Source organism: Oculina patagonica, chromosome 8 (genome assembly GCF_052425735.1).
Source record: "Oculina patagonica isolate OP01 chromosome 8, crgOcupat, whole genome shotgun sequence".
Taxonomy (NCBI): Eukaryota; Metazoa; Cnidaria; class Anthozoa; order Scleractinia; family Oculinidae; genus Oculina; species Oculina patagonica.
This window is the reverse complement of record NC_135765.1, coordinates 29,233,061-29,249,837: the sequence shown is the minus strand read 5'-3', so window position 1 is coordinate 29,249,837 and position 16,777 is coordinate 29,233,061. Positions and strand designations below refer to the sequence as shown.

Below are 16,777 nucleotides of genomic sequence, written 5' to 3'. Positions count from 1 at the left end.
TTCGTCAGTTGAAACCATCCTTGTTTTATTTTCGGGTTTTTATTACTCCCTTGATGTTTTCCTAAGATAGAAAACTATTATTTTGAGGTTTCACTCAATTTGGAAGTAATAAAGAAAATGACTTAAAATACCGTGAGACATCTTTTAATTCATCTCATTAAAAATCATTGATTTGACTAAAAAGAAGATTCAAGATTGTTTATGATAAATTAAGAGCATTGCAAATATACGGCGTGAAAAAGCGTCTGTTGTCTAGCTATCACTAATCTTATGTAAATTTTCTTATCTTAGTTGTTTCACTCACATTTTATCAACATATATTAAATATGCACCACACATGTCGACACAGGCGTTAATTATTGATATTATTTAGTTGAGTTGATGTTTCAAGGTTTGATCTCGCTTAATAACGATAGACTTGTCGGCTTGTCTGAAAGTCGAGCATTCTCTGTGGAAATAGAGCAATCTTGCCAGAGAAATTCATTTTTCATCGAATTCGCAGACAATTATTAACCCCAGCTGCTCTCTGACTGGGCGGAAACGATCAACAAAAGAAAACAAAGAGCGTCTTTGATTTCAGCTTTTGGTTTGCATTTGAATATTCTTATGCATGATTTGTAATGGCGGGGAGAGCGAGGTGAAGTCGGGCGCGGACGGTATTGATTAGCTTTCCAGCTAATTTTCGTCAATGACTGAGCCATTTTGCATCATCTATACGCCTGGAAATGGGAGGTTCTCAAGTTGGAAGTGTTCTCCGGGCGCTGTTCGCGCTAGGAATCCTATCCGTGCATCAACTTTCTGTCACAGGTAAGCCGCTGGCGATTGCAACATAAATAACTTAAGTGTATGAAGTCACGCCAACTTTGCTAACACATTTACTTCAACAGAAATTTTTGTCATATTCCTGCAAACTATCCTTGACTTGAACTGTACCAAGTTGTCTGAGTTATTTTGCACTCGTTTAGCCGAAGACCTAGAAAACATTCGAACAGAAGTGTCTGTCACAATGTGAGAGAATTTGACGCACCACGCTAAGTCCAAATTTACATTCAAGCCCTTTGCGGACAGCAATTGCTAGTAGAATCGATAAAAGAGCTGAAGAAAATCTTAATGAATCACTTTAGCCTTGGCTATTTTGTTGATTGTGTAGTATATTTGGGTAATTACAAAGTTTGCCGCTGCTATATTAACTGTCTGACCGTTCGTTTAATCACAAAAGGTCGGCCACATTGTACATAAATTTGGCGTGTTTTAAAGGAACAAAAACATAAAATTAGTTGGCGTTTATAAAAGTTTACACAATTACCGCAAACCCATCACAACTGAATGTTCAAAACCAAATTTAGATTCACAAAGCAACGACTTCAACTAATGATTTAACAAGCATAAGTTTTCCAAGGTATAGCGACTTGTGTAGTAAACGTTTCTTTGCATATTTATGCATGAATCATTCTTTCAGACCGAAACTTGTCAAATTGAGGGTGAAAAGAATCAAGTTGTCAAACAAAAGGCGAAAGAATGAAGTCTTTTATATAAACTAAAAAAAAAAAGAACTTTCCAAAATTATTAAAGCTTGTAGTTTACCCTCTAGATTCAATGATGTTATTTTAAAATTGTAAATCGATGTTTTGAGGTTTATTAAAACAAATTAAAAAAACAGCTGGAGTTTAAATTCTCCTCAGTGATTTTTTTCATATAGTTTCTGATTAGCACTAAGTCAATAAAATTAATTTATGGCTAATAGCTCTATTAGCTGATATTAAAATTCGTGTTGAATGGAAGTTTATCAACGATTTTGCAAACTTGATAGTGATTCTTTTGTTCAATTCGCCAACATAATTCTTAGTATATCTAGTAGAATTTCAATACATTAAATATGGAGCTTTATTCAGCCCAATGTTTTCTGGCAGTGTGGTCGAAAAATACCATCAAAATCTGATAACTAACTGACAATTTATTTGACTTCGTGTCGGACTTTGAAAAATGTCTTTTGTGAATCGAATTCAGTTTTAGTTTGGCCATTTGTCCCCTGTAGTGGTATAAGATTTCTGAAATTATAAACTGTACTCCTTTGCATTCAGTTCAGTCACTTTGCCATTTGTCTCAAAATTGCCGTTGGCTATATTTTAATTTTGTCTTCATGGATACTCGATGAACTCTTGTACACCTGTGGTGCCAATACATGATTAATTAACCTTTTTTATCAGCGAAACCTGCGCCCAGATAGTCTGCTATATCGAAAACAGACTGGTTTTTTTCGCCTGTTGTTTCGCGGCGTAAAATTCAGCGGACGAAAAAAGAATTTGCTCCGTGTCTTTTTCAGTGTAGCACTGATCAAGAGTCTTTGAAGAAAGGGAAAATCAAGTTGAAACTCGATTGAGAGTTTCAAGAGGGTCCTGAAGGGGGTTCTAAACCCTTTCCCGCCAAACCTCCCATTCCCAGCCTATTTGCTCTCCCAGTCCCACAGTTTGGTTCCCAGTTCATTCCCCCCCGCGGGGGTCCCCCTCCGCCCCGCTCCTCCACTCCGTCTCCTCCCTCTCTTTCCTTTCCTGTGTCGGCGGGCTCCTCCCTCTCTCTCTCCCTCCTCCCTCCCGTGTGGGTTTGCCGGGTCACCATTTGGTCATGTGCTGCCGCGTCCGTTGTTGCTTCCTCCTCCCTCGCTCGCCTGTCGGGCCTGTCGGGGCCCCCTTTGCCGGCATGCTCGTCGCTGTTGTGAGTTCACTGAGGATGATCACCACCCTTGCGCGGCGGGTTTCGTTCGGTCAGTCTTGCGGAGGATTGGCCGTTTGTTTTTTCGTGTCTGACGTGCTTCCCATTCCCATTTTCTGGTGTGTCCCGTCCCAGTCCCTCCCATTTTCCCGTCATTCATCGTGGCTCCTCCCTCCCTGCCCTCTTTCAACACCCCTTGTCTCTTTTCACTGGAGAAAAAATGATGTGATTGCAGGCTTATACGAACACCGCGCACTCAATCCCGTGTCAAATTATTTTCGATCAAATTGAGCAGAAATGCGTATAATTTTATCAGTCACAATTGTACGGTAGTCAAAATAAAGACAGTGTTAGAAAAAGCTATATTTCGGTCAGTGAACTGAAAGCGACTTCAATATAGTGGACACAAAGCAATGGGCGGAATTTATACCAAAGACGGATAAAATAGCAGGTAGTCTGTGAAGTGTTTATGCTACAAGACTTCTTCAACTGACAGAGGGTATACTGTCGTCAGCTAAGTGCATTGTTCAGACGCAATAAGCAACCATGATAAATTCGATAAACTACACTTTACACTATTTACAGTTTAAAATTACGTTCTAGATTCTCATAGGTTCGAATTATTCCCTAGGATGTAATTCTCCTGATAACGGTTTCTTAAAATTGGACCAAAATTATCTAGCTTGAAACTCAAAACTCAAAATTCTAACTCACATGCATGCATAGAAAATTTAGACTACGGACGGCACATCTTATGAAAAACGTTTGTCGTTCGTAATCCTGGTAATCTGGCTTAAAGAGCTACGTCGCAGGGATTTCGCAGAATTTTGGTCTAAATTATGGGAGATTAACGTTTATGTGGCTGGGGCCAAGTGTCCACTTAGGAGAGGTGTCTTTTTATGGGAGGGCGTTAAACTGAATGTAGTGTTTATATATGGCTGGCCGGACCACGACTACCAAGTGTTCTCTTAAGAGAGGTGTCCGCTTATGGGGGGTTAAAAATGTAGTGTTTGTAACGTGGCTGGGACCATGACAAAGTGCTCGCTTAGAAGAGGTGTCGGCTTATATGGGAGGTTAAATTGCAGTGTTGGTATGTGGCTGGGACCACGACTAAGTGTCCTCTTTGGAGAAGTGCCCGCTAAATGTTTTTATGTGGCTGAAACCATAACTAAGTGACGTGTCCACTTAGGAGAGGTGTCCGCTTATGGGAGGTTGAAAATGTAGCGTGTATATGGCTGAGGACCTGCAGAGTGTCCTCTTAGAGGTGTCCACTTATGGGAGGTTGAAAATGTAGTGTTTGTATGTGGCTGGGACAACGACTTAGTGTCCTCTTAGGAGAGGTAGGTAAAAGGTAAAGTCTGCTTCGAGCTTAGTGGCCCATACAGGCCGGAGCTTATCCCGGTTTCCGTAGCATTAAGCGACTGAGAGTATTGCTACTCCCCCCTGGATGGGATGCTAGTCCATCGCAGGGTTACCCCCCAGCAGTAAATTCGCCGGTTCCCATTTATACACCTGGGTGGAGAGAGGCATTGTGAGAGTAAAGTGTCTTGCCCAAGAACACAACGCAGCGCCCCGGCCAGGCCAGGCCTCGAACCCGGGCCGTTCGACTCGGAGGCGAGCGCGCTAACCATTAGGCCACCGCGCCTCCCTCTTAGGAGAGGTGTCCGCTTATGGGAGGTTAAAAATCTATTGTTTTTATGTGGCTGGGATCACGACTAAGTGTCCTCTTAGGAGAGGTGTCTGCTTATTACACCCCTCTGTAACAGACCCAGTGGAACCCGACCCGGTGGATTATTTTCCCCTACCCAGTGAAAATTTAGCCTCCCCAGTACCCAGCGAATATTTTGATTTTACCCAGCTATTTTTATGCTTCCCCAGTGACTGTGCGGTGTGACTTTTGTCGAATAAACCTATTTAAATCAAAGGTCTCTGTGAGACTACGACTATTTTGCTATGGTTTATCTGTTGGCAGTCAATTGTGGTATGGAGTAGTCCTTTTTTAAAGGGTGAAATAGGCTTTTCATTTTGTTTAGGAGTGCAAGTCTTGAAATATATCTTTTCCCTGTAGGGTAAGCTCCTGTATCTTTTAGCCATGGTTTGTTATGGATTTTAATTCGTTTGTACTTTGTATATTTCTAGTAGTTGGGGGTATGTTGCTGGAACTTTGACTCGTTTGCCGTATACCAAACCTTTTTTAGCTGTTTTGGCAGCCCTATATCATACTATGAAAATTTCTGTCCTCCTGGATATTCGGGTTAGTCTATTAGGAGGAATGGAGGAACGGTGGAACGGCGGAACGGTGGAACGGCACGGTTGATGGGAGGAACATTGTAAAATGCGCATTGACGTACAAATTGACCCAATGTGGTGTTCAATTGATAATAAGAGCGATTAATATTTTTCTCAATAGTAGATACATAATGAGTTTCGTCAATGTGACCAATGACAATATTTCTGCATTCCCCTGTCATATTTATTGGTTGAACAACAGTCAAAGGAGCAAAACTTTCATTTGATTCAACAATATAAATTGTCAAATTTAAACAATTAGCCACTGCTTGTACTATAATAGCATCAGCCCATGTACCCTGGCATGACATATTGTTTAAGTAACCTTGCCAATAATGTTCAGTGTTGCTTTCGATAAACTGATCTGGGAGTATGACTATCAATATTAATAGTAAAGGAATGCATGGAAAGCGGTGCTAGTGTTGATTTAGTAGTCTAAATTCTGTAATTTTGTAAGCGTTTTTTATGCTTTTTCACGCCGCCGCAATTTTAACCCGCAAGTGTTGACGCAATACTAATGAGAGACCCTTTCATCACCTACAGCGGAATATGTGACAAGTCACGTCTTTAACACGAGCTCGCAAGTGTTGACGCAATAATAATAATAAGAGACCCTTTCATCGCCCACTGAGCGGAAAGAAATCCCTTGAGAAATTAGAACAATCCCTTGAGAAATTAAAAAAGTCCCTTGAGAGTTTACAAATATGTGGTTCCAAATTTTGTCCACATAACCCCTATTCTCCTACTTTAGCTTGTAAACAAGCAAAATATTTGAAAAAACGAGCCCAAATAAGCCGACCCAGTGGGAAATTAGCCAACCCAGTGACTTTTTTCCGAAAACCCGGTGAAGATAAAGATTCCACTGGGTCTGTTACAGAGGGGTGTCTTATTGGAGGTTAAAAATGTAGTGTTTGTGTGTGGCTGGGACCATAACTATGTCCGGTTAGATAGGTGTCCGCTTATGGGAGGTTAAAAATGTAGTGTTTATATGTGGCTGGGGAAATGACTAAGTGTCTGCTCACGAGAGGAATTCTTTGAACATTTTCAGATGCTGAAATCGAAATGTTACGGAATGGTATCACCACGAGAGGAAAGACATTTCGAGTGGTCTGCACCGTGAAAAACGAAAGATTTGTTGGCTGGTATGATCTGACGGGCGAGAGAGTGACCTCGTTTCTTGATGAAGACGAGCTACCGGAGGATAAATACTATGTCGAGGAAACAGGCAACAGTTACACGCTTGTTATTCAGGAGGTTGTTGTCGCTGATGGAGGGAATTACACCTGTAGAGGAGATAAAACAACCAAGGTCTTCACTCTCTATGTCGAATGTAGGTATTCTGGTTTTTCAAATTCAGTTGGGTAGGGGAGGGGGGGGGGGGAGAAAGGAAGAGGGAAGAGGGGTATGGGGTAGGAAAGACTTCCGGCGAAGAAATGTCGAAATGCGGGATTTCTGACCGAAAGTGGCATGCAAGAAGACAAAAGAACAAGATTAAGATTTTGTCATGTTCCCTATCAACGAAAAAGAAAAACAGCCCAGACAGGATGGTCTCCTTGGGTTTTGCCATCATGAAAACTATCTACTAGCTTGACAGTTTCTTTTTTCGTTGAAATTGTAGCTGTTAAGTAATTCTCTGTACGTTTCAATTGAACAAGAACAGCTTCTAAGACTGTATCATTCTCGTTTTGTTTTGTTCTTCCAGTTTTCGTCACACAGTTCCCCTCGGACCAGGACCTCTTCGTGGGAAAGTCACAGGTCATCAAGTGTTCAGCTGAGGGTTATCCCAAGCCAACCTTCAAGTGGTACAAGAAACGAAGACTGGTCAAATTCTCTGATCCTCGCTTCACTCTCCTGTCCAATGGTTCACTGTTAATCAACCCTGTACACGAACTGGACATGGCAGAATACATTTGTCGCATCACACAACTAGGAGAAGGAGAAGAAGGCACGAATCTACGAGAGGAGAAAAAGGTCATTAAGGTCACAGTGTATGGTAAGTCTTCATCCTGTTACAATCGCTTTCAGTGTTACGTGCATAGCTATCTTTCTACATCATCTATCGAAATCGTCTTTCGACGTGCTGTTTGAAATGAGCCAATCAAAACCGACGCATACCGGTGTTGGTTTCATACTAATGAGCCCGCAAGTTCAGAAGGTCATGCTAGTGGGCTGTGATTGGCGGATTTCGATCCGTGTTGTTTGATTAGCACGTCGAAAGATGGAAGTCGACAGAAGGCCGCTATGCACGTAACACTGAAAGCGGGTGTTAAGTTTTTCCATTGCTTATTTCAAACCTGACCTCTAACGGTGTTTAACCTGAAATAGAACTGAACATAGATTTTTATTCAAAGTTTTCCTATTGGTTGTTTACCTTAAGGGAACTTAAATTTTGATGGGGTCCCCATATTCGTTTAGAAGCAGGAAGACCTTGTATATTCCGCATTATTCCTTAATAATTCCTTTACGAGCACTGTCAAAGTGTACGTTTCCGTGATAATTTAATTTTCAAACATAGAAATTGATCTGTTTTCCTTTTATAGAAAGAATTTGATCACTGCATCCAAAATACGAGAAAAAAAACTGATAGGTCACCAATCTCGTTTACGAGAAAACGACGATTTTTCTCTCGTGTGAACAAAACCGCAGAGAAAAAGATTGCCACTTTTCGGGCCTGCAGCTGCAAAGCTATTTAATGAATCCAGAACTCGCGGCAGCCATAATTTCAAATATACGCAATATAGAGCGACGAAAAACGCGTATTTTTACTCGTATTTTCCGAGGACCATAAAAGAGTGGAATGCACTCCCTGCGGCGATTGTTGAGTCCGACTCTCTTGCGTGTTTCCAGTCTGGACTGCGCGAGCATTTTTATTAATTTAGTGGTTTTCCCCATAGATTTTTAGATCTTTTTTTAGAATTTTTCAGTTATTATATATGTACATATTGTATTTTACTTATTTTTAAACGTTGGTGTGATATCCGTATGGACTTTTTACCGACATATTAAAATGTAGATGTAGATGTAGATTATCTGTATTTTAAAACCAGAGAAGTGTATACGCCTGAAACTTTGTATGAAGATAACCTCTGTTCATATCAAAAATATGTGAATGTAACGGTTCTGTAATCGTAGGGTTTGGGATTTTGCTATGGCTTTCCGGGTGCGAAAACATTTCGGGACCCTAGAGGAACAGGCCCCACTGATCTTTAAAATCCGATTCTTTTTCACCCTTAAGCTGTACTAATTTCACATTCACCATATCTTTGTTGATTCAAGGTCCACCAAGAATAAACCTCGAAAGGTCGTCGTCCTCGAAGCTGTATTCTTACATTGGCAATCCTTCGCCTGTGACAATAACGTGTGTTTGGTGGGGATATCCCATCCCTGCACTCAGCATTAAGAAGAACAACAAAGCGTTGCCGAGCGAGGATGTGCGTATTGACGGTCCACGCCTCGAGGCCACTGTGACAATAGACAGCGAGGATGACTTTGCAGACTACACGTGCCATGCGACCAATACATATGGCGAGGCTACTTATGCGTTTAGCGTCATGAAAGCCGGTTAGTAGTAGTGTTGTCCTGTGGGACGGGAGGGTTGGGTTAGGTTGTCAGTAAAATCTCTTGCATGCGGACTTGCTAGCCTACGAGCAGGCCCACCTTGGGACACGCGCGAAAGTGAGCCTGCTCGCAGGCTACGGACTTACCAGTGCATTGGTTGGTTTTCAGTTTTTTAAGCGATGACGGTGGCTTCATGTCATGAGGCGGTCAGCGCGATCTGTGATTCGTAATTCTGTAGCGCGCGATCGACCGATCAATAGAACCGAATCGGACTGGGAACAGCCAGCTACAGGTAAATTTGTTACGCGAACAGAGATCAAGTTAACAAGCAATCGCCGCGAAATACACGAAGCAAAATACTCCTGGAAAGTTAGAAAGGACTGATATGAAATATAAAGGAAAAAATTATATATTTGATGAGTTTTATTGAATTCAGTAGACAGACATGATCACATTTCTACTTTTATTAATACAATGGGCCTGAGTTGTCTGTTGGTATATCGGATGTCATGCTACAAGGTAACGCAACTTTCGTGGAAAATTTATTCAACACAGAAACGTCATCGCTTCTGCATGCGTTGCGTGCCGTTCATTAATATAGTTTTCAGTATACAGTCAACTGCCTGCCTCAGCCTTGGGAGGTATCTCTTCTAAGAAATGGTCAGGGCAATCTCGTCCCAGCAGTTCTAAGAAGGGGATGGTGATTAATATATTTCTCCATTGCATTTAATAGCGCGGAGGGACAGGGCCGTACCTAGCGGGCGGGCAGGGGGGGGGGGGGGGTGGGCAGTTGCCCCCGCCAGGAAAACTAAAAAGCTAAGAAACCTAAAGAAAGAAAAAATAACTAAACTTAAAAAAAAATTCCCGGTTGCCCCTGCCAGGAAAACTTGCCCCCGCAGACAAAAAATTCTTGGTACTGACCTGGGGGACCTTGCAGATTTTACATGTTGAAAATGAACTTCGGATCGCTTCGCCAAAGTTTATTCGCCGGAAGAGTTCGCTGTACCTCTTTAATTCGAAGTCCTGTTTTCGAAAATTTTCTTATCTCGTTGCCTCGAGCCCTCGACAAATCGCTCACTTTCTTTGTCTTGAACCTTTTCCTAGGCAAACCCACTCCCCCCACTAACATCACGTTCGCCACCACCTGCGATCACTTGACAGTGGCCTGGAACCAACCGGAATCCGATGGTGGTCTGCCATTGACGCATTACACGATAGAGCTAAAGGACGACGCTAATTTGCTTGATGAAGTTTTTGTTGGCGTGCAAACGAACAGATTTACCTTCACAAGTAGGGAGGGGGTAGAGCCGAGGACACTGTACACAGTTTCTGTTCAGGCTTTCAACAAACTTAACGATGGCACGAAGGGAGAAGACGTTGTCATGTCTGCTTACTGTGAGTATTCTACAAGTAAATAGTACGTTTTTTCAATGAATATAGTAAAATAAGAAGTTTAAGTGGCGAGGAGGTCAAAAACTACGGCGGTAAAAAACGCGGGAAAATATGACACGAAAAAAGATGTAACCGGTGAAAAGCGCGAGAAAGTATGTAACCGGCGAAAAGCGCGGGAAAACGTATAACCTTGTGAAAAGCGCGGGAAAGCGTGTAACCGGTGAAAAGCGCGGGAAAGCGTATAAGCCTTGTGAAAAGTGCAGGAAAGCGTATAACCTAGTGAAAAGCGCGTACGAAAGCACGTTACTGGTGAAAAAGGGCGGGAAAGCGTGGACCGGTGAAAATGAAAGCTGGAAAAGCGCGGGAAGGCATGCAACCAGGTAACCGAAGAAAAGCCGAGAGGGCGTGTACGAGGTGATGAGCTCGGGAAAATATGGGGCTATCACATGTTGCTGGAACCAGCATTGCGATCGGTTTAGGACATTTATGAAATGAAACGGTTTTTTCATAAGCTGATCTGTTTTTTACAACCTAAATTCGTGCTTACTGTTCACCTTCATCAGAGTTCAACAAAAGTTCCTTGGTGCTATTCACAACCAAACGGTTAACGCAATGAACTAATCAGAACAAGAGATAAAAAATGCAACCGGCGCCATGCGTGGGGAAAAGTAAGTTACCGTACACCTTGGTTTACAATACTGATTACAGTCAACTCTCTCTTACGGACCCTCATAGACGGACACCTGGTGTTGGTCCCGTGCTCCCTGTGACGCACCTCTCTGCGGACGGTTGGAGCCGGTCCCGAGGTTCCGTCTTAGAGAGGTTGACTGTATATAACTTGTTTTCTGATTGGTAAAGAGATGTGGTATGACTTGCTAAGCCAATCAAACGCTCGGGAAGCGAGATAACAAAGCCATTACAAAGCCTTCTTCTCTGATGGCGAAGAAGCTCTGCTCTTAATAAATGCCGTACGTTGTTCTCTGTTGTAAACAGGCCCCCCTAGTGGACCGTTCAACATAACTAACACAGTGACCTGGCTAAACACGACAAGTTTCATGCTCCGATGGACACGTCCACCCCAGGACGGTGGCGACCCAGACCTGAAGTACGACATTGAATACAGCAAAGCCAACTCGGAAGGCAAGTTTGTACACTGGAACTCAAGGAAGGGTATAGAAGGACAAGAGTACAACGTGACAGGATTGGCGAGGGGGTCTAGGTATGAGTTCAGGGTCTTCGTGTCCAACATTGCTGGAAGGAAGAGGGAGCCCGCGAGTAAGGAGTTTAACGTGTACAGCGGTGATGATGAAGGGCCTGGACCAGGTAAAAGTTGAAGTTAGCTCAGGCTTTTTAGTTACTTTGTTCCGTTACTTTGAAGAATGGGAACGAAGAGGGGGATGAACGGTAAGGGGTAGGACCGTAGGGGGCACACGGAGCTTCCATGTCGTTTTCTTAGGAATCCCACAGTTTTTCTTTCTTCTTTCGTTTTTTGCACTGGCCTCTTGTCCCAGTTAGTCTTTCGTTTCTTCTTTTTCCGATGCCCTCTACAATTGAAATTCCCCCACCCCTCTAATACTGCTTCCTGTTTTATTCCTAGTTTCAATTTTACTGATCTTTTTAAGTCACACTAACACTCAGGAATACTTTGGGGAAGCGATAATTGCACCTACTTTCTTAAGCTTTGCAGCAGAAGACCTCCCTCAAAACACGTACTGCGACATTTTAGCTTATAATAATAATAACAAGCAACAATAATAATAAGAATAATAATAACGGTAATAACTTTACTTAAGTGTCAGAGAGGATAGCAGTGGATACCCCTCACTGGGGACACCTTATCTAAAGTATGAATTAACGAGAGCTACCTATAATAACAATCTAAAATTCTTCATTCCCACTAACTGTATCTACAATTAAAACTTTACGACAGAAAAGAACATCGACGTAAGATTATTTTTAAAAAGACTTATAAAAAGTCTTGTGATTTATTCTGTTTTCGTTTCCGTCTTATTTTTAAAGATCCAGGTGGAATTACTCAGCCAGTCCTAGTCTACGACATTTCAATAAACTGTACGTCACATTACATGCAAGTGGATTTCACACTCAAATCTTCTTATCTTGATGTCGAGTCTTTTCATTTTGACAACGCGTCGTGCGGCTCCCGCGCTGCCAACTCTACGCATGTCTCCTTGAGAACACTGCTGGACGCTTGCGGTACCACGAGTAGGCAAAGTGAAGATTCCGTGACGTATTTCAATAAAGTCGTGGCCGAGACAAAAGACCAAAAGACGGTCTACGTTGTGGAGTTTCCCTTCTCTTGTGCTTACAACAGACGTGAGACCATTGGAACTCCCAGTTTCCAACCCAGGAAAAAGATCACCTTTTTTGAAGGTATTTTTTTTCGGTACATTGTTACAATTGTTACTGAATAATCTCTCTTTTCCGTAGAAGCTTCTTTTGTCTTCTGTTGCGCAATAATAAAGCCTAGTGATATTCTCTTATAAGTTAAAGCGTGGTGGGGTTATGGTAAGGGCTGGGGAAAAGTAAGGAAAACTGAATTGTCTTCGCATATCAAAATTGCCCAACTAGTACTTTACAAGATGTATGTTAACAGAAGTTCATATGAACTCCTGATGTTGACCAGTAATAGAAATTTGTATTGTGACGGGAAGGCGCATTTTCCTTTGATCTATGATCAAGAACATTGAAAAATAAACAATAAGTTTATGATATATCTATGATAACAGACAATTATGGCTCTAATGAAAGAATGTCACTTTTTTTATTTACACTAATTTGTCCTTGAAAGCTCAAAAATGAAAGCAAGATGAGTGATTTTACAATTTAAACCTTCAAAGAAAAACGTTTCCTTTAAAATCGAATGTAACCTAAGCTATTGAAGGTTTCGTTTAGGACGTTATGCTTGAAAAACCGCACTCCCCCTTCTCAGGGCCTTTTATTGAAAAGCCTGCTTAGCCAATCAAATTGCGAACTGGCCATTGTGGGAAGTACTCTCGTCTCTCACTCTCCCATTTCCCAATCCACCCCTCCTCCACTTCCCCCCTACATTCTTACTCGCTGACAAGCTGATGTGTTATCCACACTTCCTCTTTTCAGAGGGATACGGGAACTTTTCATTCGAGATGGGTCTGTACCGGAGTTCCGAGTACGCGTCCCCCTATGAGGTTTCAGAATACCCGGTGACCATCAATCCGTTTGGCCAGTTGTACTGTCAGGCTAAACTGGAATCCTCTGACCCAGACCTCGTCCTCCGAGCCGACGCGTGCGTGGCCACGCCCTCAATGGATCCTTCGCACAGCGTCCAGTACAAATTCATAGAAGACGGGTAAATATATTGTAAAATTAAATTAACTGGCTTTATGATTTTTTTTTTGTATGCTGTGTGAGGTTAAGTTAAGTAAGACCAGGCGGAAAATCTTTCACAAAAAATGACTTTTCAAACTAGTGGAATTGTTTTTAACTCTTGTCGGGGAGGGGCGTTTCCGGTTCGCCTTTCTCTGGTGCATTTCGCCCGTGCGGCGGCGGCGTGTCGCGGTTGCCGCCTCGTCCGCGGGGCGGGGGGGCGGCGGTGGGTGGGCGGGTGCCCCCCCCTCCCCTGTCTGCTCCCCGTTTTCCTCGTCTCTCCTGCGGCGTCTCGCCCGCCAAAAAATACGCCTGCTATGATGGCTGATATCGATGCGGGCTGGGAAACATCGATATGCGCAGACTAATAACTAGGAGTCGTGGGGAAGGGACTGGCATTTTGGCAAACAAATAGCATTGGGATAAGGGATTTATACTCCCTCCCCCCCCTTGTCCCTCTTTCAGGACCCGCTTAGAGTACAAGTGTTAATTTCTTAATATCAAGCACAAAGTAACGTCCCTTGCCGCTCAAACCCGAACCTGTCAAATCGGAATCGAATGCGTTTACCATTAGGGTACCGTACCACCCGCAAAAGATTTATCTATTATTAATAAAAACTAGCAATGGTATATTGCAATTCCTGCGTTTTGATTGGTAAACAGGCAATGGTATATGAGCTCATATACCATGATTGATACAAACATGGTAGCTGATACGCGCCAACAAAAACAGCCGCGGAGCTCAAATATTGCAAAACTTTGGGCGTTTTTAATAAAACAATTATTCCACTCGCGCTTGTTGGATATGAGATCGTTATAGCCAACTCGGCGCTACGCGCCTCGTTGACTATCTACCATCTCATATCGAACATGCGCTCATGGAATAATTGTTAAATAGAGACGTTTGCCTTGCCGTTCTCACAGTCAATATTCTTTTCCCTTGCCAGTTGTCCCGTTGATAACGGAACACACTACAGCCACTCCATGACTGATACGCAGCGTTTCCAGTTAATACCATTTCGCTGGATTAAAAACTACACATTGGTTTACCTTCATTGTAACGTCATCGTTTGTCATAAAGACCGACACTCGCGGTGCAGCATGGGATGCCAGTCCTCGAACCTGCGGCGCGTGAGGAGTGCTGGGAACGAAGAGGAACATCGCGTCACTCTTGGTCCCATCATGCTTCAGGACACGCAGCAATCCAAGTCTCATATTCTGTATAAAGGTAACTTCAAATGCTTGTTAACATTAAACCTGGCGTATATAAATGTTGATAACTCGAAAGAGGCTGTGGAGTTTAGTAATTGTGGCGTGTGTAGTTGGGAATTTTTTGTTTTGGGAAAAAGGCTGAACAAGGCGAATATAATATTCAACAATAGTCGGCTGAAACGGCTCATCACTCATCAATATTTAAACTTCGTCACATTTGAACCCAGTCAGTATATGGCCTAGCTCCCACGGATCTCTTGTAGCTCAGTGGTAAAGCGTCCGACCTCTCTCCCCCCCCCCCCCCCCCCACCTACCCGAGAGAACTCCCATATGAAAGGGAGGGATGCTCGTAGGAAAAGTTTAATGAAACCCTTAAAGAAGACTTATTTGGGTGTGATTCGAGCTTTTCTTGACCTCTTAAGAGACTACCACACGGTTGTGCGTTTCCGTTCACGTGTAACCCTGGATGAGTCATAGACCTCCAATAATTGGCGTTCTGTCTCGAAACACCCAAAGTGAGATCAAAATCCGTCATTTACACCCCTAAGCGAGACGACCGAGCATCCCCGCCCCTTTCATATTTGAGTCCACCCTGGCGGCCGTCCGGAACACGAAAGGTACTAGATTCGAGTCCTGTTGCAGGGAGTAAAACGGTTAATAATCGATGGCACACTTCAACTAAATAAACCAAAACTGCTTCTATTCTTGAAGGCCGTGGTTAAAAACTTACTTAAAAACCTGTGGCGACTCAACTTTGCCTTGAAATCACTTACGAAGTCCCTTGCCGTAATTCTAGGGGTAAGCTGTTCCACAACTGAGCACCACTCTATGAAAAACTTATTTTTAAATAGTCAGCGCATGGTTGTGGAAGAGCTAGTTTGTTTTCAGTGTTCCTTAAACGGTAAGCATTCAGGCTATCGCGAAAAAAACTTGACGTCAAATATTATGGGTTGTGCCCATGCAAGGTCTTATACATGGGGGCCCCCGCCCTTTAACAAAAAAGAAAAGAAGCGCTGGCGCAGTCTTCCGTCTACCGCGCGCTCACGACGAAAAAACAAAAAAAGAGGACTGTGGACAGTCTACTTATACATCATCTTTGATGACAGTCTTTCCGCCACCGTAGTGCCCGGAACAAATTTACAAGCTTACGTCAATGATTCCAATAAGTCATCTTAGTTTCTTTTTGTTTTTTGCCCAACAGATCCAGTACACCATTTCTAGCACGACTGATGCATCTAGCCTTCCTCTGTGGATGATAATAGTCATTATTTTTGGTACTGTAGTAGGACTTGGTTTGATATTGTTTGGAGGCGTTCATCTCTTGTACTTTGTAGCCTCGAAATCCCAAGATGGCGGCATGATTCCAGTCCAGAGACATTCAGAAGAGGTGGAATTATTTAGTTCAGAAAACGTTTAGGATTTTATTTTTAGCAATAGCAAATAAGGGGTATATCATTTATCATTAATCAAAGGCTATCCTTTTTATAAAGACATAGAATAACGAGGAAGATGAGAAATATTGGGGGAGTTTTAGAGAAACAGAAGCAACCGTAACTCATCTCTGTTCATTTCGTATTCGCCCGCCACAAAGTAAAAAGTAGTTCTGGCACAGAGGAAGGTCCGAACAAATAAAACTTAAAGAATATACAAGCAGATAGTCGCAAGAAGTTTTTCAGTTTATTTATTTATTTTTACAGTTTTTGTATTGGATATCTTTAATCCCTAGCGCCATTGACAAGCCCGTCACATCAAGCCAATCAAAACGAACACAAATAGCCAATTGACCAATCAAAACTCGAAGCAGAAACATGCAAACCAGTTCCAAGCGCGGGAAACAAGCAACCGGTGCCAAGCGCGGGAAAACATGTGAACGGTGCCAAGCGCGCGAAAACGTGAAAAACTTTGCCAAGCGCGGGAAAACAAGCAAACGGGTTCCAAGCGCGGGAAAACATTTAAACGGCGCCAAGCGCGGGAAAACATGCACCTAGTGCAATAGATTGGGTGGGGTTCGTTAGCTGATTGGTTAAAAAAAATGGCGTGTAATTTGTTTTGATTGGCTAGAGGACTTCGTACGGGACTTGTGAACCACGGCAGAGATCAATCACGTGGTCACTTTCTACAACCTACTGTTTGTTATACGCTTCGTCTTTACTTAGGTCTCCGTTTTCGCTTACGCTGTCGTCTTGTCGACGTGAAAACGTCACCATTTTATTTAGTGTTCAAGCCCTAAGCATCTGATGACTTTGGGCAGGTA

At 42.7% G+C, this 16,777-nt stretch overlaps 1 protein-coding gene across 2 annotated transcripts; it reads left to right on the top strand.

Annotated features, from left to right (window-relative positions):
• Positions 1–422: 422 nt before the first annotated feature.
• On the top strand, positions 423–15,884 carry LOC144661951 (neural cell adhesion molecule 2-like). 2 transcript variants are annotated; one of them, XM_078522665.1, is made up of 10 exons: positions 424–807; positions 6,047–6,328; positions 6,701–6,991; positions 8,275–8,559; positions 9,661–9,951; positions 10,942–11,271; positions 11,968–12,339; positions 13,066–13,294; positions 14,259–14,539; positions 15,725–15,884. In XM_078522665.1, exons 1-10 carry the CDS (start codon positions 726–728, stop codon positions 15,742–15,744), a joined length of 2,463 nt encoding a protein of 820 aa, XP_078378791.1. In that variant the 5' UTR covers positions 424–725; the 3' UTR covers positions 15,745–15,884. The 2 variants fall into 2 exon arrangements, with proteins under 2 accessions (XP_078378792.1, XP_078378791.1); XM_078522666.1 differs by lacking the exons at positions 14,259–14,539; positions 15,725–15,884 and having other exon boundaries at positions 423–807; positions 13,066–13,298.
• Positions 15,885–16,777: the final 893 nt, after the last annotated feature.